A 20820-nucleotide genomic window follows, 5' to 3' on the forward strand; every position below is an offset into this window, starting at 1 on the left:
TCATGATACACTGTTTGGCGAGACAGGTTTCAAAACCTATGTTCAGAATGGCAGTTTTGTAGAATATTCCCAGTAGGAATTTACACATGTGGGCACGCAGGGGACCAGAAAGACGGCAGTCCAATTGTCAATAGTGATTATTTCTGGGCCAGCGGATCATCGATGTTTTTGGGGGTCTTTTTCCTTTGTGTTTTTCTGGGGTTTCCGAGCTCTATAATTGAACCCGTATCTCTCGGGTCATTAACACACGTGCACACACACATTTTATTTTAAATGCTTAGGTGGACTCCTCTGCTCCTCGTGTTTCCCACGAACCAAACAAGATGGCCCTTAATCTGTCCGGCCTGCGACGGTGCTGACGACCACCGGCCTCTCACACGCGGCCCGGGAGACCCTGTTTGCGCTGTGCCCGCGCTGCAGACCACACAGACGGCGCAGGCGGATTCGCACCCTCGGCTCCATCAACGAGAGGGTTTCCTAACTTGCGGATTTATCCTAATGGGGGTGGAGTCGAGGTCACGGTTAATCTATTTAGGGAATTTCCACAGACAATGCACAAAATAAAATCCCAACAAAGGTCTGGGCATGGCAAGAGAGATAAGAGAGGGTGAAGGGGGAAAAGGGGGGGGCGGCAAGAGTGCCCAGTGCTGTGGGGGTACCTGAAGCCTATCAGTAAGATGCACCGAGCTCGCCCAGGAAAGGGCAGGGCGGCCGCGGCCCTGGCTGCCTGCTCACTCGGGGGGTTTCTGATCAAACGGCTGCAACTTCCGTCTCAGTAAGGAAAACAGCGTCAGAAAGGCAATGTCCATCCACTGAAACGGGACTGCGGCCAGCGCCTTGCTAGGCTGCACACCCGCCAGGAGGTGGCAATGAGCGCACACTTTGGAGGCAGGAGGAAACAGTTCAAATCCCAGCCCTGCCACCTCCTACCAGCCTACTGGTGGCCGGCCACTTCTTCCTCTCCATGCTCGGCCTCCTCTCCCTGGGGGCTGCGCCCAAGAGCCGGTGGGGAGATCTGCGCTAAGCGCAGAGCTCCAGGCGGCACACAGATGCCGGTCCTTGGGGGCCGTATTTATTCGTGGGCTCAGAATTGCGAGCTTGGAAGCATCTTAGGTGCTGAGTATGCTATACCAAGAAGTCTTAACTGGTGCGGAAGAGACCCCAGCACAGCGGTGGGAACACAGCAGGTAATCACGAAATGCTCAAATCAAAATCTGAAAGCCCCCAGTGCTTTCAGAAGTTAACTGTATGGCCATTAGTACCCCCATTTTAGAGACAGGAAATTGAACAGGGAAGTTCAGAAACACGCCTGCTGTTGACTATTATTCCTCTTACAACGTTATCAAAGAGGCATTTGGGAATCAGAGAGGTCACGGAGTTTGTTCAAGGCCCCAGAGGTGCACAGTGGCAGAGCCAGGCTTTGAACCCAGAGCCCCCAGCTCCAGGGCCCAGGCTATAGCATCACAGGATGTCACCTCTCTCGACGTTGGAGGGACAGATGCATCCCCTCAAGTCAACAAAGCCTGATTCTGATTCCTGGCTCTGCCACCTTCCATCTTTGTGACAATAGGCAAGTGACAAACTCTTTGCAATTTTTTGTACAACAAAGCAATAAAAGCGGTACCTACTTTGAACCTATTGGGCTAGTGTGAGGTTCAAGTGAGTTCATATATAGAAAGTCCAGAGAATACCGTCTGGATTACTGTAGGCCCTCAATACAGAAGTTATTACCACGGAGCAATTCAAAGAAACATTCGGAGATGTGTAATCTGTGTCACAACCAGTGAATCAGGGTCACTGTGCTGATTGGGCCGTGGGGGAGATGAGAGGGGTTCCTGCAGACAGGGCAGTTGTGGGTGGGCGGGACGGTCCACTGAGGCTGGCCTCACTGGGGCCGTGGGTGTCGACAGGTGCAGGGACCCAAGCTGCCTTTCAGAGGAGGGCAGTGCTGCCTGTCTGGTCAAGTGTGGACGGCACTCGGGGAAAAGCCAGAGAAACGGACTGTCTGCAGACAGAAGGGGGTCAGATCACGGGCAGCCTGAACACCAGGTTCAGGAGCTCGGCTTCTGCCCTGAAGGCTCTCAGCTCCAGTGCAAGGCGCTAGGCAGGGAACCACTTGATGAGCGACAAATCTGAAAGTGTGCCCTGCTTCCAGGATACTAAATGGACTGCAAGATGGGAGACAGACAGATGGCCAGGAAGCCGTTGCATTTTGGCCTCCAATGACAGGGATAGGGAGGAGGTGTGGTCTGAGAGGTGCTGGGGAGGGATCAGGCCAGGAGGGTCTAAACTCACAGAGGCTGGTGCAATCCCCAATGGGGAGACTATAGAGAGGAGAGCAGGTCAAGGTCACTAACTTGGGAAATGCCCATGATTTGTGGGCAAGAGGATGAGGTGCCTTCAGGGGGTCAGAAAGGAGCCAGGACTTTCAAGGCAAATAAATGCTTTTGCTAATACTGGGGAAGAGCTGAAAATTGAATGAATGAATGAATGAGTGAATGAGTGAATGAGTGAATGAGTGAATGAATGAAAGAAAGGCTCTAAAAAGGAGGCCCAGGTCCTGGTCAGAGACAGCATGGGAGACAGGAAGGGATCTGGGGACAAACTGAACATACGGACTTAAACCCTCAGGACCAGAAGAACTTGTGGAGGGCAGAGAGGGTTTAAGGGAGTTTGGGAGAAGGTGGGATAGGCTTGGGGCCCCTGAGGAGAGAGAGGAGGCGGCAGGAGAGATGGAGCAAGGATGAAGGTCCCGCTGGGCTCAGACACATCGCAGGACACCATACCCTCCCCGGCCCGCAGGATGGAAACAGCAGAAGGAAGACCCCTCCCCAGACTTCCTCCCTTCCCCACCTGCATGGAAGGATGATCTCGGAACACTGGACCACTCTTCTCTTTTCTTAATCAGAAACCTCTTAATGAAGCCTCACACACCATTTCAGATGTGGTTCAAATACATTCCAGGGCTTGTTTTTTTTTTTTTTTTTTTTAAAGTACCGATGCCGTATTGTCAAATCACCACTTTCAGCCTGCATTTAATTGCTTTAATGGGTTCTGGAAAAACAGCCACCTTCTCTCCCTTCTCATCAAGGCCCCTGGGGAGCCCAAGAGGGAAGGATGCTGGGGAACAGGGATGGCGATGCAGCTGATCTGGGAACTATACTGTCACACATTGGCCTCTGAGCCCAGCACCTGCCCCACGTTTTTAAGAGAGGTGGGGACATACAATTCCATCCGATCTCCGGGCTTTATTACCTCTGTAAAACGAAAGAAAATGCAGATGCCAAAACCCAAACAGGAGCAATTACATTTTTAGAGAAATGCTATGTGGGAATATTGACCACATTTAGTAAATGACTCTGCAATTCAACCAGCTACGATGCATCGAGAGGGCCCTGAGCCCCAGTCATTTCTTCCAAAGGCACCTTTTTTCTTTTTTTAGACTAAGCAGGCACAACAGAAGACTTTCAAAGCCAAGTGGATGCCGTCAATAACATTTTTCATGACAATACCTGCAGTGGGACCTCCGTGGCCCTATTTCTCAAACTTCTGATGTGCGACAGTAGCAATAACCTGTTTGGAAGGGTGAGGGGGTCTGCATCACAGAGAGGCCAAGGGAGATGCTCAAGGTCACAGCCAAGTAACACAGTCAGATGAACCCAGGTCCATCTCCAAAAGCTATCTCTAACCTCTTGGGTACAGATCTCTCTTCCCTGGATTGTCCAACATATCAGTTGACCTTGCACTTCTGGAGCCCTGCTCCGGAACAGCTCAGGATAGAGACAGGGTGGGTCCACTCTCTGGTCAAGTCTTTCTGTGGATAAATGTCGGGGATGGGGGCAGATCCCAAAGGAAGGGGGTGCTTCCCAAACCTGAGTGTGATGAAGACTTGCCTGGGGAGCTTGTTAACTCTCGGGCAAGCTACATTTCTGAATCACTACTTCTAGATTACTTAGATACACCCTTTTGGATGCCACTTTGCTATGTTCTTCCCTGTAACCTGCAGCTTTAGAATCTGGTGAAGACGACATCTTGGGACTTGTTTATGGGAGGCTGAAATATTTGCTTTGCATTCAAAGTTGAGAGGATGCTGATATTACGAAAACTCAGGTAGAGAGGAAAAATAACTATGAAACTGGCTGCCAGCCGAAGCAAAGCCACAGCCAATTTAGTGGAAGGAACACAAATTCTCAAAGGACATGGAGGTAAAGAGGTTGGGACTGGAAAAGGAGAAAAAAATAAATTCACTCGTGCATTTTCGATAGAGGATAAAGCAGCTTTTAAACGTACATGTGATTAGCAGGAACTTGGCCTCTTCAAACCTGAACAGGGCTTGGGTTTTGTTTCTGGTTTTTTTTTTTTTTTTCTTTTTTGTTCGTTTGTTTATTTTTTTAACAAAAATCCAGAAGATATATCTCACCCAAAGTTGGTTCATTGATTGCTTCAGAATGCATAAATGATTCTATTTTGGAATCACAGATACAGGCTGCAGAAATAACCCACTTCTGGGAATGTGGTTTTAAAATTGAGAGCAAAGCAACAAATGAACTAACCCAAGAGGTCTCGTAGGCTGGCTGGGGCCACAGAGGGTGGGAAAAGCTCCTGCCCACCCAGACCACGTGTTTTGTTTTGTTTTTTTAAAGGTCTTTTGCTAAAGTAGGAGCATAGAGTTTCCCATTTACCAAATGTTTTTGTACCCATTAAGTCATACAATTCCATACCCATCCTGGAAAGGCAAGTGGGATATGCCTATGCCCTTTTCACAGCTCCAAAGACTGAGGCAGCCAGAGAGGGCACGTGATCTGCTCACAGCCACACCATTACCATCATGGTGAAGCATACGTTAGAACCTATGGCATTCCTCCGTGTTTTCCCCCAAGCACTCACTGCCTTGCAACGCACGGATTTTCTTCGGCTGTCACACTTGGGAACCAAGGAATCCTGAACTCGCCAGCACTGCACTGGATGCAAGATCATTCCATTTACTCTGCACATATTTATTTACTAAAACACCTACTGTGTGTCAGGCCCTGTGGAGGTGCTGGGGTGGGTGAGGAAGCAATAGGGACCAAATCTTGGTTTCCATGGAACTGATTTGTCGAGGGCAGGGTACACAGCCAACAAAACCAGTGGAAGGTCCTTCCATGGTGAGCAGTGCTCTGAAGGAAATTACAGCAGCATGAGGGGATGGGGTGGGGGCCTGCTTTGGAGAGAGGGTGGCAGGGATGTGGAGGCATGTGGATGTCACAGCACCTAAAACCCTCAGTGACCTGTGGCCCAGGGTGGGCCCGTGCCCCCCCTCCCACGGCTCCCCGAAGGCAGGGGCCACTGACCATCCATCTCTAAACTCTGAGCACCAGCCACAGGCCTGGGGGTGCAAAGTGCCGCTTAGAGCTTGCATGGATGAACGGCTCCCATGAGGATGGGTGGGGCTCAGACATGCCACCTGCCCTTGATGCATGGGCACCACAGTCCCCACTTAATAAAATGAAGTCTGCAGATGGTTCCCCAAAGGCTCCCGAATGTCAGGCACAAAGTATGACGCCTGCTTGCCTTCCAGCAGGGGGCCTGGTTCCGTCTTTCAGGAGAGTGGCTGCGTGACTGCCTAGGGCTGGGTTCCAGGCAGGAACATAGGACAGAAGGGCCACTTCGTTTCTATTCCCCATGGTGACCCGGGCCTGGTCAATTTTTACTCCTGGAGCCTGACCTTCCTGGCCTCCCCCGACCCCCTCCCCTCCAGGGAAGGAGAAAGCACCTGACACAGAGGCAGTGCTCACTCGCTGATGCCAGCCTCCTTTCCTCCCGGAGAGTTCCAGTAAAGCAAAGTTCAAACACAAGTGCACCGGCCCCGCGGTGCTGCCTCCTGCAGCGGACGCCAGGAGTGCACAGGAAACAAATGGTCTGATTCCTGTTCTCGGCACCCTTTGCCACCTGCCATGCTGTCAAAGTCAAGTTAAACGTCTGCAGCACAGGAACCTTTAAAAAGCAGCCCCCCACCCTGGGGCACAATGAGAAGCTTGTGTGAGCTCCCTGTTCACATCAGATTCTTGCTTGAGATTTTTTTTTTTTTTTAAAGGAAGAAAAAAAAGAATAGGTTTTGAAAGATTCGTATTTCAACCTCCAACCACCTCCAGCCGTTAAATGTCACTCCCTCTAATCAAATTCTCTGGTCCTTGCTGGGCACTAGTTTGGGGTCCCTGAGCAGTGGAGCCCAAACGCTGCTCTTCCGGGTCATAAAAGAATCTTGCTGGAAAGCCAGTTGGAGCCTAATCCCCCATGGACGCCTGCTTCAGGGCAAAGCCCTTTGCAGGGTGGAGGGGGTGGGGGCGGATTGTGACTCGGAGGAGATGCACACGTGCCGGACGCAGGAGCAGACCGGCGTCGTGTGAGGGGCGTGTGAGGGGCAGCGCGTACTTGACAGGTGCGTACAGGCTGTGTGCGGCGTGGCAGAAGAGGGAAGCGACAACACACACCGAATCCAATTAGGCGGGGGCTAAAGGATCATCCTTATCTTTGCAGCTGCGTCCAGATGATCAGTCTGTGGCAGGTAATAAACAACACCGGGCGTGTCGCAAGAGGGAGGTGACAGAAAAACAAGACTGGCTCCGGGGTAATTCTCCATCTCTTTCGTGTCCAGCTTAAAGCCAAGAGGCAGGATTCTTCTAATTAGTAAAATCAATCTCTCCCCCACTCAAAAATAAGGGCATTCTCTTCCAGCCTACAAAACACTTTCTTCACGTGAAGAGGAAATAGCCAGCTGCCGTAGGATTTGGTCCTACGCGGGCACTGTAATTGTCTGAAACCTTGAGTATCAGCTTGGGCCACAGAAATAAATAAGATTAAATGAAAGAAATGGACCCTCTCAACGCACTGTATCACACTCTGGATCCGGCCAGCAAACATCTATTTAATATGGAGTTTATTAATAGTGAGCTTTCAACATGTCATTGCTGGCAAGACCCACAGGACCCAGGAAAGAGGATGTGAGCCAGAGGAAAGTCTGTGCGTCCCCACGAACATGTTACCCATGGTTTCCAAATTGGAAAATGGTAATAACCCCCGTGGGAGAAGCTGCACTTCAGATACAAAGTTGGAAGTGGTAATCATTTATAATGGCTTCAGCTAACCATGTACAATGGGAAAATGACAAATGTGTCGTTTAGAATGTGCTGGACTAAATACAATCACTTATATTAATATGGACAGATTCTTTGCGGGTTATTATGCAGAGGAAGGGAGGGTGTGATGACTCTAATTAAATGAAAGGGCTGGCCGATGTTTTCAACTTCTGGAACGTTTCAAATTCTAATATACCCCTTGGAGGAACCCGGGGGGGATGCTGAGATTGTAATGAAGCCATTTCATTTTTATTGGGATGAAACACACACAGGCCACACACATCCCAGCAGCACCCGGCTACCCCACACCCTGCACCCCGTGGCCTACCACCTGCAGAATCGAGGACTTGGAGGGCAAGCGGGTAAGTGAATGTGATTTGGAGCGTGCCCCCAGGGGGGTGCTGTGCATGCCGCCTTCCCATTTACTCTGGAACGGCACCAGGATTGGTGTTCTTGGGTCGAGGGAGAGCAGTCAAGTTCTCATCAGCACAGTGTGTCACCCGTCAATTTCCTGAATTAGTAGGAGGCTATACAAGAGAGCCAAGATTCTCATCTCTTAATCCTTAGCCAACTTTCTTAACTCTGCCTTAAATGAAATCAATTCCAAAAGAACAAGAAAACACCGGATTAGACGTTCTAAATGCCTTCTGTGTAGCACATATGAGCAAATCACAGGAATGTCTGAGCCCAGAAGGGACCCTGGGCAGACTCTGGGCAATCCACCCTAAGACACAGAGGGTCAGCCATTGGCCCAAGGTCACACAGCAGGCATGTGGCAGAGCCCAGTGCACCATCCCTGGTCTCTGGGCTCCTTGGCTAATTTACCAACACTTTCTGGCTGGAAACCTCTGAAAGGTCTACTTTTTTTTTTTTTTTTTTTTTTGGTTTGGCTCCTGTTCATTCAAGAGAGATTTTTCAAAAATCAAACTTTTCAATATAATTACAAATAGTAAATGGCTTGCCTTATCTGGGCCTGTCACTGATGATTTAGCAAATAGCCTTCAAGAGAGGGATGGGAGCCCCCTGGAGAGAGGAACAGAATCCTTGCTAAACTGCTCTGAGCAACAATGGATCCTTGATTTGGGAGAGAGAGAAGTGGAAAAAAAAAATTGTACGTTCAATCGCCTTTGCTCCCTGGGAGGAGGTGACCTTCTCTGACTCATGAACTCTTAAGTAACTTTATTCCTAAAATTTTATTTTCTTTTTACTACACACACATATACACATACACACAATCTCTCCTTCAGGATGCTCAGAGGATCTTTTCCCCCTCTTTCTACGTGCAGGAGAAAAATAAAGGTCTTTTAAGATTGAAAACACATCTCAAGAGCCAAAACACAGAAACAAGTCTATATTGACAGATGAACAGAAAAAGCACACGCGCGCGCACACACACACTAGAATATTATTCGGCCACAAAAAAGGGGAAGGAAATCCTGTCCTTTGCAACAATAGGGATGCACCTGGAGGGCGTTATACTGAGTGAAATAAACCAGACCCATACAAGCAAATGCTAGATGATCTCACTTATATGTGGAATCTAAAGAAGTCTAATTCACAGAGGAAAAAGAGCAGAAGAGTGGCTGCCAGAGACCGGGGAGGAAGGAAACAGGAAAATGTCAGTCAAAGGGTACAGACTTTCAGTTATAAAATGAGTAAGTTCTGGGGATCTAAGGCCCAGCATGGTGACTACAATAGATAATTCTGTACTGTATGCTTGAAATTTGCAAAGAGAGCATATCCTAAGGGTTCTTACCACAAAAATAAAATAACTCTGGGACGTGATGGATAATTAGCTTGATTGTGGTAATCCTCTTATCCCGTACGGGTATCACAAATCAATCACACTGTACACCTTAATTATATACAATTTTCATTTGCCAGTTCTACTTCCAGAAAGATGGGGAGGAAACAAACAAACAAATGAACAGATAAAATAACATTGAAGGAGCAAGAGAACAGGTCTTGTGCTAAGTGCAATGGGGTCTATGGCACAGAAAAAGCAGAAAAACTGGTGATATTTGACTCAAGTCTGAGGTTTGGTGAAAAGGAGTGTACCCACGTCATAAAATCTCCGACGCCGGGCCCTACCGCACTAAAGCTAATACAGGGGGCTGAAAGTCAAGACCATCCTGGTGAAGGGCAGTGTATAACTTAGCGAAGCTGGGGCCTCTTTGAGCTTGAGGTTCAGGGACTTAATGCCCTTAATTTTGTGGAGGTGGGTCACCAGCCCCAGGGGTTCTTCTGAAGTGTCCTGATGCCGCCTGCCTATCGTGCCACCAGGAGATGCTGGCAGCAGAGGCCGCAGAGACCAGGTTCCGCCTCCTCCGTCTTAAATTCCACCCACACGGAAAGTCTGTTCCCCTTTCCCCCTGGAGTTAAGGTGACACAAAGCCGTATTCATTTTGCCTGTTGCTTCTGAAAGTTCCAAAGGGGTGAGTTCCGGGCAGGCTGTGTCTGGCGTTGGCCAGAAGAGGGGCACCCCGAGGCAGGAGCTCGTTTGGCCTCAGCCGACCCCTTCCAGAGGAAAAGGGACAGTCAGGGACCCAGGAGGCTGCTAAGCTCCCAGGGCTCCCACCACATTGTGTGCTCAAAAACCACAGCACGGAGAGTTTAGGTTTTACGAGAGGAGCCACGGAGGCTCGGACAGGACAGGTGGGGCGACGTGCACGAGACCCGGGAGGACTGAGCTGAAGCTCCGAGCCGCACAGCTCCAGCCTCTGGATGTGCCTGACACTGGGATGCCCACCGACGGGCGGCCCGTGCTTTCCCTGTCCGGGTTACCTGAGGCCTTTCCAAAGTCTGTCACCTTGTGATGAGTGAGTTACACAAGTCTTTTAAAATTGTCTCTAAAATTGAATCCACAATTATAATTGACCATTTGGATCATGTATCTTTTGAGTATAAATGTATCATCTGGAACTCCAGACCTTTTAGGGCCAAAGGCTAATGGACTATTTCTTTATAAATATATGGAATGTCAGAGAAGAGGGAAGACTGATGTCGGGGGGAGGAGACAGAGAGGGAGGAGGGCAGGTGCATGGAAATCCACATGAACCTTGTCTGCTACACCCCCCCTCCCCAAAACAGTATCAATCATCAGGCTTTTCCCAGGAACAGCAGAGAAGTGTCTGAAATCCTCAAGGGGCAGGGGGCAGAAGGGCTGGCAACCAAACAAGGAAAGCAAGAGTCAGGCAGGAGATGGTTCTGCCCCAAGTGAACGGGCAGGAAGTGGGCTCGCTACACACCTGACCATGGGTCACTGAAGAGGATACAGGAAGTAGCCCAGCAGGCCCTCAGCTGGTGTCCCAATCACCTACACTGAGGAGGACACGAGGCAGGGACAAACGGTGTGGTGGAGAGACGCTGGGTCACAGGGCACCCTAAATCCCTAGGAAACATCTCCCCGCCTGCACAAGCTGAGTAGATCACTGTTTTTTCCCCAAACTTCTTCACTTCCTGTACAAAGATGGGCAAAGGTGGCGTGTGTGTGTGTGTGTGTGTGTGTGTGTGTGTGTAAACACCTTCAAGGGATTCTCGAATGCCCATGTACACCAAACACTATCCATCTCATACCCCAACTGGTTTTCAACAGCCCTAGGCGGTGCAATTAGCAAACACAAAACCGCTTTTAACAGCTTGATTAAATCCCTAGGAGACGGTTGTCATGAGATTTTTCTCAATTAACAGACACAAAAAGTGCAGCTACTCTCAAGGGGGGGGGGACTTATTTGTGACATGCAGGCAAGGGCCTCCTTGCCAACAAGGTTAGGGACACTTAGAAGGTCCAGTGGCCCCATTTTCCTCATGGAGATCCAGAGGTTTGCAAAGGAAAAAAGAGTCCAGTCCCAGGACACACAGCCTGGTGTGTCCACAGCTGAGTCAGGCTGGAACCCTGAGGATCACAGACAGCCTCCTCCCACGGGGCTGGTGCTAACAAACTTTCTTCCAGGGGTTAAAACCTGCCTGAACGATGAAAACAGCAACAGCAGAAGTGGGGACCACCCACTGATTACTAACCACAGGAGACCTTACCTTTTCCTTTTTTAATGCTGGTAAGAATCCCTATGTCTTTCACACTTGTAATCATATATTTGTCCGTGTTTACCTGATGTCTGTCTCTCACACACTGCTAGCTTTTATGCCCCCCACGAAAGCAGGCTCCAAGTCTGTTTGCCCACCACCCTATCCACAGCACCCGTTATCTATCTGCTGAAACAAAACTAGATGTTCCAGTCTTAAAGAAACATGCCTTTAGAAACACGGGGCCCAGAAAGATTAGGCAGTTTGCCTAAGGACACACACGGGCAGAGCTCCTGTCACTCTGTCCTGTACTCGTCCCCAGACAAAAGGCTTACCTTGACAGCCTCAGCGTGGGTCACCCGGGCCAGGGACTTGTCGTTGACGCGCAAAATCTGGTCCCCAACTCGCAGCCCTTCCTTCTCGGCCAGAGAGCCTGGCTCCACCAGCGACACATAGATGCCCACGCCATGCTCCGAGCCCCCGCGGATGCTGAAGCCCAAGCCCTCGTGGGCCTTGGCGCGCCGCAGGCTCACCAGGCGCACTTCCCCTGGCCCCGCACCGTCGGGGCCGCCCCAGGCGGGCTGCCGGTAGGGGGTGGTGGCGGGCAGGTAGAGGCCCTCGGCGGTGTACTGGTCGAAGAGCAGCTGGTCGGAGCGCGGGATGACCAGGCGCAGCATGGGCAGCAGGCGCCGCTTGACCGGGCTGTCCAGCAGCACGCGCAGGGTGCGCACCAGGTCGAAGACGTTGCGGCGCGCGTGGTACGCGTTCAGGCAGTGCGTGAACTGCTCCCGCTCCGCCTCGCTCAGCAGCGCCGTCAGCGCCTGGTGCAGCTGGCGCACGTTGGCAGACAGAAGCCGCAGCCCCGCGCCCCCGCCGCCGCCGCCGCCCGCCCCGGCCGCCGAGCCCACCGAGCCGGTGGAGGACGAGCTCACCGACAGGCCGTCCAGCGGTGCGTTCATCTCCCCGCCGAGGCCCGAGCGGACGCGGGGCGCGCCGGGGGGCAACTGCGGGCGCTCGCCGGCACCGGAACGGCAGCCGGAGCCCGCGGGGGTTGGGGCGCAGAGACGGCGGCCGGAGTCTGGCTTCGCCGCGAGCGGGTGGGCGCGGAGAAGGGGCTGGATCCGGGGAGAGCAGGGACGGCGGCCGGAGTCTGGGTCTGGGGGGCGAGGCAACGGTGGCAGAATCCCGGGGGGATCGCGGAGACCGCCGCTGGAGTCCCGGGCGCGCGAAGAAGGAGGGGTCCTGATCCTGGAGTCCGAGGGGCGCAGAGACGGCAGCTGGAGTCGGGAGGACACGGAGACGGCGGCCGGAGTCCGGGCAAAGCGGAGACGGGCGACAGGGTCCCGGGGGATGTGGAGTTGGCGGCTGTAGCCCGGAGGTCGCGGAGACTGCGGCTGGAGTCCGGAGTGGCGGGGGTGGGGGTGCGGGACGCGGAGAGAGCCGCTACATTCTGGAGGGCACAGAGACGGCGGGTGTCTGGAGTGGGGGGCGCAGCAAAGCAGACCGCCCCGTCACACCATGCCCGGGGCTCCCCCAGCCGGGCCGCCCGTTCCTCTCGGGCTGGGGGACCCCAAAGTCTTAAGTTGGGGTGGGGGCGCTCTAGTCCCCCAGCCCCTCGAACCGCAGCCCGTGGAGCCCCGCGGGCGTCCACGAGGGGCTGCAGGGCATGTCCGAGGATGCAGCAGCCCCGGGACCCCCGCGGTCCTGCGCCGCCTGGGCGCAGACGGAGCCGCGCCGCCGCGAGCCAGGACTTTGCGAACTGTTGAGCTGCCCGAGGCCGGTCTTCCAGCGAGTTCCGACGCCGTCGCCGACGCCTGCCCAGACTTGGCCCCGCCCCCTGCCCCTCCCCCTCCCCCCTCCCCCCACGGGCTCTTCAGGAAATGACGTCCCGCCTCGCGCCTGGCGGTTGCCTGGAGACGGGGTGAAACAGTCCAGCCCAGGGGAAGAAAGGGGTGAAAGTGGGGGTTGGGGTGGGAGGAGCTCCGGGGGCCCCTGCGAAGCCCCCTCCTTTCTTCTCCAGCCACGAGTTGAGATCAGGTGGGCTCCAAACCTATGCTCTTTGGGGATGGAAGCCTAAGCCTCAGGACCGCTTTGGAGCAATTAGCCGGCTAGCTAATTGACAATTATAGGGGAAAATAGCCAACTTTTTGCCTCTAAACTGCTAAACACCCTAGGCTCGGTTTCCTACCTTAAAACGTTGCGCTCTCCTCTTGCACTTCCCGACTTACAAGTTCAAGTGTTTCTGTGGACGATGGTTGGGCGCCTACTGTGTGCAAGAGATATATACAAGCGTATTCTGGGTGCCTGCCGACTGGACCACCACTCGGGAGGCCAGAAAGCCGCTTTCAGAAATATAAGTGTACACAACCCGCATACACACACAAATGGGTGAGTGTAAGACTGGTGAAATCTGAATAAGGCGGGTGGGTTGTATATTCAAGTCAATGTACTGATTGTGATCTCGTCAACACAGGGGAAAACATGGGATGTCTGTGCATTTTCTTACAACTTCATGTGAATCTACAATTGTCTTAAAATAAAAAAATTAAAAATTTGTATAAAGGACTGAGGAGAAAAGTATTCTGTGCCTTCCCATTCCAGGATGAAATGTGAAGATATTCCAAGGCGTGGCCTAGAGTTCTCCCCCACTCCACTACCCAAATATGATCCAGATTCAAACGTGGCTTTCTAAGGAGCCCAGTACACACACACACACACACACACACACACACACCCAGTCAACTAACTCTCCTAAACTGTTCTCCTATAGGAAACTTTCTTTTCCCTAAAAACGTGGAATTGCCAATGAAAACTTCTACCTGCCGGAGAGAGAGAATGACTATCATCTAACAGAGCAGTTTGAGCTAGCCCTAGAAAGATGAAGCATCCATTTATTTATTCACTTACTTACTTGGTCACTCTTGATTCACTGTTTTTCAAGCACCTATTCTGTACTAGTCATGTACTGGGTGCTAGAGACACTGGGTAAAAAAATGAAATCACGGGATGGCTGGATGACTCAGGTAAGCATCTGCCTTTGGCTCAGGTCATGATTCTGGGGTCCTGGAATCGAGTCCTGCATGGAGCTCCTTGCTTGGCGGGAAATCTGCTTCCCCTTCTGCCCTGCCACCCTTGCTTGTGCTTGCTTGCTCTCTCTCTCTGATAAAATTTTAAAAAACAATGAAATCACTCAAGGAGGTCATTGTTTCGTAGGGGAGAAAGACCAGACAAATAAGTAAAGTTAAAAACCAGTATGGTAAATGTCATGATGGCTGAGAGAGTGCAGGTTTAGGGGAGAATATTTGATCAACTTTATCAAAGAGGTGACACCTGAACAAAGGTCCCCCTAAGGAGAATGGACTTTCTTTTCTGGGCATTGGATAATCACAGAAGGATTTTTAGCTCTGTTACGTTAGTGCATGCCCAAAACTGAGGTTGGGAATCGAAGCTATATTCCCTGCACCCCCAATCTTCAAGTGTCTTATTCACTTCCCTGAGACAGATCTAGGTTAAATTAATACCCAATGAATGTATTTGTCAGTGTGTTTTAAATAACCCGTTAAGCTACCTTTGGACATATCCGTCATGGCCCTAGGTTTAGCAGCTAATGATGTGTATGGCTCTTCCTCCTTTTAACTGCCGCTGAAGTCTTTGATGCAATAAGCCAAAAATATTTAGATAAAAAAAATCAATCTCCCCCATTCCCCAATTATATTAATGGCATATCTCAAAATGTCACCATGCGGGGCTTAATTATATGCAGTTCATGTTTTCTGCAAATGTATTTCATGCTCAGCTTTCACTAGTTTGTGGTTCTAATTATAATTACTGTGATTGGCTTGATAAATGCACCTAGGAGCTAAGATCCCCATTCCCAACACTTTATCTCTGCACAAGGGTGCTTGCGGAAAAGATATTTTGCTTCAGGCAGTAAAAACTACATCACACACATGTCTTAGTAGAGAAAGAAACACTTTCTTCTGCAAACATCAGAAACCATCTGGGATGCCATGCAATTGTTTAATTTCATAGAGGCTAGTTTCAGGGAGCGGGGCAGGCAAGTGCCAGAGCAGGGAAAATAACTCATGGGGGCTTCTCCCATCCATCTTGCATAACTGCCTTCATATCTGTTTGCACCGTGTACCCTCGGATGAGAGGCAGTGTCTAACTGTGCTTAAACCTCAGGAATCCTATTTCATGTCGGAGGATGTGTTTGTCGTTCAGAAATAAGCTCTTGGAAACCCAAGATGTCTGGGCTCCTGAGGGCTACTCTGCCTCCGGCCTTCCAGACCTGGAAGGAAGCCCTGAGTCCGGGAGCAGACCCAGCCCTGGATGCATGCTGCCCTCTTCAGAAGGAAAATATTCCCTCGTGTATGCCGCGGCTTCCCTTGGCTGACTTCACCAAAGTCACTTTCACCAGGAGTTCGTTATTGCTCCCCAACTCTGGCAAATCAATGTCCTTCTCTGACGGATGTTTCTGGCACCTTAAAGACACTGGAGCAGTTGAAAGACAGAGGGAAGAGTGAATTGTATTCCAGCCCAAAGTGCTTTGTGTCAAATGAGAGTTTTGGTTGTTACGTTTCTGTTTTAACAAAGAGGTAGTATACTGAGTTGTGCCCTGCACATTTGGAAATAAAAAAATCATTCCAGTCCAGAACGTCCCTTTACTAATGGCGTGCCCCGTAACAAATGGCTTCCCCTCTCATCTGCGGAGTTTCTCAACCTTTCCTGTGTCCCCAAAGGGCTGCCTCCTATCCAATTAAAAAAACACGCAGCAGCCCGTAGAATACCAGGAAGTTGTCAGTTGTTTTCTCTTCTCTTGTTAAGGCAATCTTTAAAAAAAAAAAAAAAAAAAAGACTTTTTCTGTTGCAAAGTCATTTGGAACTCCTCGTCTTTCTTCTTATCTGATGGAATATATCTGTAGAAGGCAATAGAGATTCTTTTAATTTAAGGTGTTTTCCTATGGGACATTGGGACATAGAGAAAAATACAACTGAGGTTAATAAGTGCCAGACACTGTTTTAAACACTCAATCCCCCCAACTATTCTGTAAAGAGAGATTCAAGGGGTGTCTGGGTCGCTCAGGGGGTTAAGCCTCTGCCTTCGGCTCAGGTCATGATCTCAGGGCTCTGGGTTCGAGTCCCGCATCAGGCCTGCTCTGCAGAGAGCCTGCTTCCTCCCTGCCCCCACCTGCCTCTATCCCTACTTGCAACCTCTCTCTCTCTCTCTGTTAAATAAATAAAATCTTTTTTAAAAAAAAGAAAGATTTGACCACCACCACGACCATCGTCCTCATCACCTTCATCATCCTGGTAAAACAGACAGAAAAATCAGGACACAGGGACATAACTGCCTGCCTCAAGATTGCAGGGGCAGTTAATGGAAGAGTTGGGAATTGAACCCAGGCAGTCTGGCTCCAGAGTTCTTAATCACCCGCTGTGCTGTGCAACCTCTGGCATGCTTGGTTGAAAGATGCTAAAAGGTTCGACGTGGGAAAGAAATGAAAGCCACATTTCCTTGCAGGTTGGGCTGGGAATGTCAAAGGTTAAACACAAGCCACATACTAAGGATTCCCAGCTGGTACGCTGCTGTTTGGTGCAGGCGGGAACGAGTGGGGGGGTGTGTTTAATAAGGACCACCTCGTTGAGAGAGGTAGGGTAGAGAGGATTGGGATCTCAGCCCGGACATGGAGTCAGGGGCTCAGAGAAATCTGATGCGGGGTGTCATGGGGAGTATCTCCTGGTTTTGGAGTTACCACATCCGCTTCAGGACCATGGCCTGTCTCTTCCCCACAATGTCAGTGGGGTGGTATCATCAGAGAAAAGGGAAATGTCCACGTCTAGGACTGGGAACAGTGCAGACAATATTGGTGGAATGACAGGGAGATGAGAGAGGCGAGAAAAAGAAAAAGAACGAAACATGAGGGAAAGAGGGTACAGGTACAGCAACCCTCCCCATCCAAAAGTAGAGCATTTTCTGATGAAACTTTGGGAAGCTGAAATGCTATAAAGCAAAGAAGGGATTAACATTGATTATTATGGAAAAACTTTGGAGCATCCTCAGACCCCCAAAACAACCTCTCTCAGGCTGTTCTTATACCTTAGGACACAGCTTGCTAACGGATGCACAGAATAAGTCAAGGTCAAGCACAGGTGCTCAGAGACACAGCTCGGAGCTCTGGTGGCCTGAGTGTAATTTCTGGGGATGGAGCTTGGTTTGGGGGCGTTGTTCTTGTTGCTCAGGGTGTACGCTGCCTATGTAACAGCTCACTGCGACACAAAGCCTGAATGCTACTTTTGCTGTTTGCCTTTTTGGGGTGGGGGATACCTCTGTTTATCTTGGCCTTGGCATAATCTCCCCAGAGTCTTTCTCATGGTCATAAAGAATTACGTGATGTTTGCGCTAGAAGGGGGCGAGAGCATAGAACTGATCTCCAGGTTTCAAACCCATCTTTCATATTCACTGTTTGACCTTGGGCAAGTCATGGAGGTCTTATGTGCCTCAGTACCCTTTGCCTGCGAAACAGGGACGGTGGTGGTGTCATCAACACTATTATCGTCTGAGCTCATGGGTGCACAGGGCTTATCACCCTGCCTGGCAAGTACCAGCGGTTCCCACAAGGCTTGCGTCCATCGTGGTTAAAGTTCTTGCCACACGGGAACACCCTAAGAACAGGGCTATGGGCTCCTTTGTCTCTCTGTGCCCGGTGCTCAGCCCCAGGGCAAACACATGATACTGGCTCAGTAATTAGTTGCTGAATACATCCTTGATCCCTCTCCCACTCTTGCCTTACAGATAGGACGATCAAGGGCCAGAGAAGGTTGCTGTCTTAGGCACAGTCCCACGAGGCGCCAGTGGTGTCTGTCCCACCGCCTCTTGAGTAGCTAAAAGGGAAAGGTACTGAGAGCTTGCAGGGAAGGGCTAAGCACTGTACAAGCACCGTGTCTTTAATCCTCACAATAATTCTGTGAAACAGATATTATTATGACCCCTACTGTACAGATAAGAAAACTGTGTCTGGGCTTCGAAGCTCTTCTCCTAAAGTCCGTACCGTTAAGGACCCCCCGTATTAACCCCCAGCAGGCTCTCACTGCACCTGGCATCAAGACAGTTGGGATTGATGCTGGCTTCTCTCATATAGCTTTGGGGGAAATAATGAATGATAATGATGGCAATAATAAATTGCAGGGAGTCAGTTTGAGGCCAGAAAGAGGCAGAGCCATGGAAGCGACCTTATCAGACATGCTGTGTTGTAATCCGATTGCTATGTAGAGAAGAGCTTCTTTAATCAGAGGATTATATATTGGTTACACCCGGATCCTCACTCCACATATTGGCGCAGCTCAGATTAGAGAAGCCCCCAGAGGACACATGCTCGCCATGTACCCATCAGCACGGTTAACTGGGGCATCCATCCATGCGTTCCCTCCGACCATTCATCCATCATTCCAACTTCACTTAGCTCCCCTTCCATTCTGCCAGGCGATGTTCTGGACGTTCAGCAGGAGCAAGACCACCAGGGTTCCTGCCCTCCTGGAGCTGAGAGTCAGGAGCTGTTGTGTTGGGAGCCTCACACATGCTGCTGGTGAGCTCTGATGTTAGGGACCCAGGCGAGGCTCCCCAGCTGCTACCCCGTGTACTGAACCTCAGTGTCCCAGGCTTTCTGGCATCACAGTAGAGTGATAACAGAACCACAGACAGACTTGGTGAAATAATTCCTAGTTATGTAACCTTGGAGGAATCACATCACCTCTCTGAGCCTCAGTTTCTTTATATATTTTTAAAAAGAGCTATAAGAAAGGCTATAAAAGAGGAACGGTTGGAAAGTTAGTGGAAATAATGCAGGTAAAGCATGTAGCATGGTACCTGGGACCAGGGCAGCTCTGGGCTGCTGTGAGAATTGCTTTGAGGGGCACCTGGGTGGTGTGATCAGTTGAGCGTCTGAGTCTTGGTTTCGGTTCAGGACACGATCTCAGGGTCCGGTCCTGGGATCGAGCCCCACATCGGGCTCTGCGCTCACCCTGGAGTATGCTGGAGAGTCTCTCTCCCTCTCCCTCTGGCCCTCCTGCTGTGTGCATGCTCTCTCTAAAAAAAATAAATCTTAGGGATGCCTGGGCAGCTCAGTTGGTTGGACGACTGCCTTTGGCTCAGGTCATGATCCTGGAGTCCTGGGATCGAGTCCCGCATTGGGCTCCCAGCTCCATGGGGAGTCTGCTTCTCCCTCTGACCTTCTCCTTGCTCATACTCTCTCACACTGCCTCTCTCTCAATAAATAAATAAATATCTTAAAAAAATATTAGAAAAAAAGACAAAAGAAAAAGAACTGCTTTGAGAAAATAATTCTTAGTTTTGCTTGTCTGCATGGATCCTGTAGGACTTCTTTTTTTTTTTTTTTTTTTAAATAATGATGTGACTAAATTTCTGGTTAATTGCTTCATGTCCTCGCTGATCCTCAAGGAAGCTTTTCGTTTTGTTTTGTTTTGTTCTTATCTTTAACTCCAGTCTTCAGGGAATTCTAAAAAAGAATGCTGTTCCCGGGACTTTCTGTATATTGTAGGCCAAGTCCGTCCTCTCCTGGCCTCAGTCTTCCCATCTGTACAATGGGGGGCTTGGAGGCAATGATCCGTAGGTCTTTCTAGCTCCGAGAACGGTGTTTTTGTTTCTGTGGCAGAGGAGGAAGAGGGAGGGGGAGGCAAGGACAAGGCGGAAGCAGGAAGAGCTTTCTGGGGTTCTAGGCAGACTTAGATTTAGAATTCTGTCCCTGGCTTCCTGGCTGACTGATGACTCTTCCTCTGACTGGTTTGAGGCTCATAATGTCTCTTTGCCTCCGGGTTTCAAATAGCAGCTAATGGTCCTAGCTGCCTTTCAGCAGGTTTTGCGATTTTGCCTTTGACTTTGACCATCTTCAAAGGCACTCGGCAGACATTGTTATTACATTTACGGGGCCCAGTGTGCCCAACTGCTTGGCAAATTGTGTCAAAGAATCTGTGACTGTTACAGAAGAATGCTTGCTCTCTGCATTCTTCTTTATTCCTTGGAAATTTGATATCCTCATTGACCTTCTATGAAGGTAACAGTTAATGGAGTCTCGACATTCTGGAATTGTAGTGACATTTTTTAAAGCCGGGTAGAACCTTAAAGATCATATTCATTTATTCATTCAACAAACACGTTTTGAGTGTCTACTGTGTGTCAGGCACTGTGTGGGGGCTGAAAGGGTTGACCTCTTGTCCTTGTTCTCAGGCCTCCCATCTAGTTGGGAATAACACGTGATGAGTAATACTGGCTCTGTGTTTGAATAGAGAATATTAGTTATATATTCTGTGTGATGAATAACTACAAACTTGATGGCTTAACATACACCTATTATCTTGCCGTTTCCATGGGTCAGGAATCTGGGTATGGGTTACCTCGTTCTTCTAGCTCAGTCATTCACAAGACTGCAGTCAAGGTATTGGCATGGCTGTGTTCTCATTTGAAGGCTTGACTAGGGAAGGATTCACTTCCAAACTCCTTCAGTCAATGGCAGAGTTCATTTCTCCTGACAGCATGACTGAAGTTTCCCGCCTTTTCGCGGGCTGTTGGCTGGGGCACCGTTTTCTCATCCTGGAAGCCAGACATAGTTTTTTTGCCATGTGGTCCACACATGGCGACTGATGTCTACAAACCAGCAAGGGC

General features: G+C 50.2%; 1 protein-coding gene across 8 annotated transcripts in view; it reads right to left on the reverse strand.

The window, feature by feature from the left end:
- The window catches only part of WHRN (whirlin), a 90205-nt gene extending 77224 nt beyond the window's left edge, over positions 1-12981 (reverse strand). For 5 of the 8 annotated variants that reach the window (XM_082697113.1, XM_082697114.1, XM_082697109.1 and 2 more), the window contains exon 1: positions 11477-12980. In XM_082697113.1, the coding sequence (XP_082553239.1) occupies positions 11477-12100 (624 nt within the window). In that variant the 5' untranslated portion in view covers positions 12101-12980. Of the gene's footprint in view, positions 1-11476 lie in introns of all 8 variants that reach the window. The other 3 variants (XM_082697110.1, XM_082697115.1, XM_082697112.1) reach the window with 2 other exon arrangements.
- Between the last annotated feature and the right edge of the window lie 7839 nt (positions 12982-20820).

Source organism: Mustela nivalis (genome assembly GCF_964662115.1).
Source record: "Mustela nivalis genome assembly, chromosome: 13".
NCBI lineage: Eukaryota > Metazoa > Chordata > Mammalia > Carnivora > Mustelidae > Mustela > Mustela nivalis.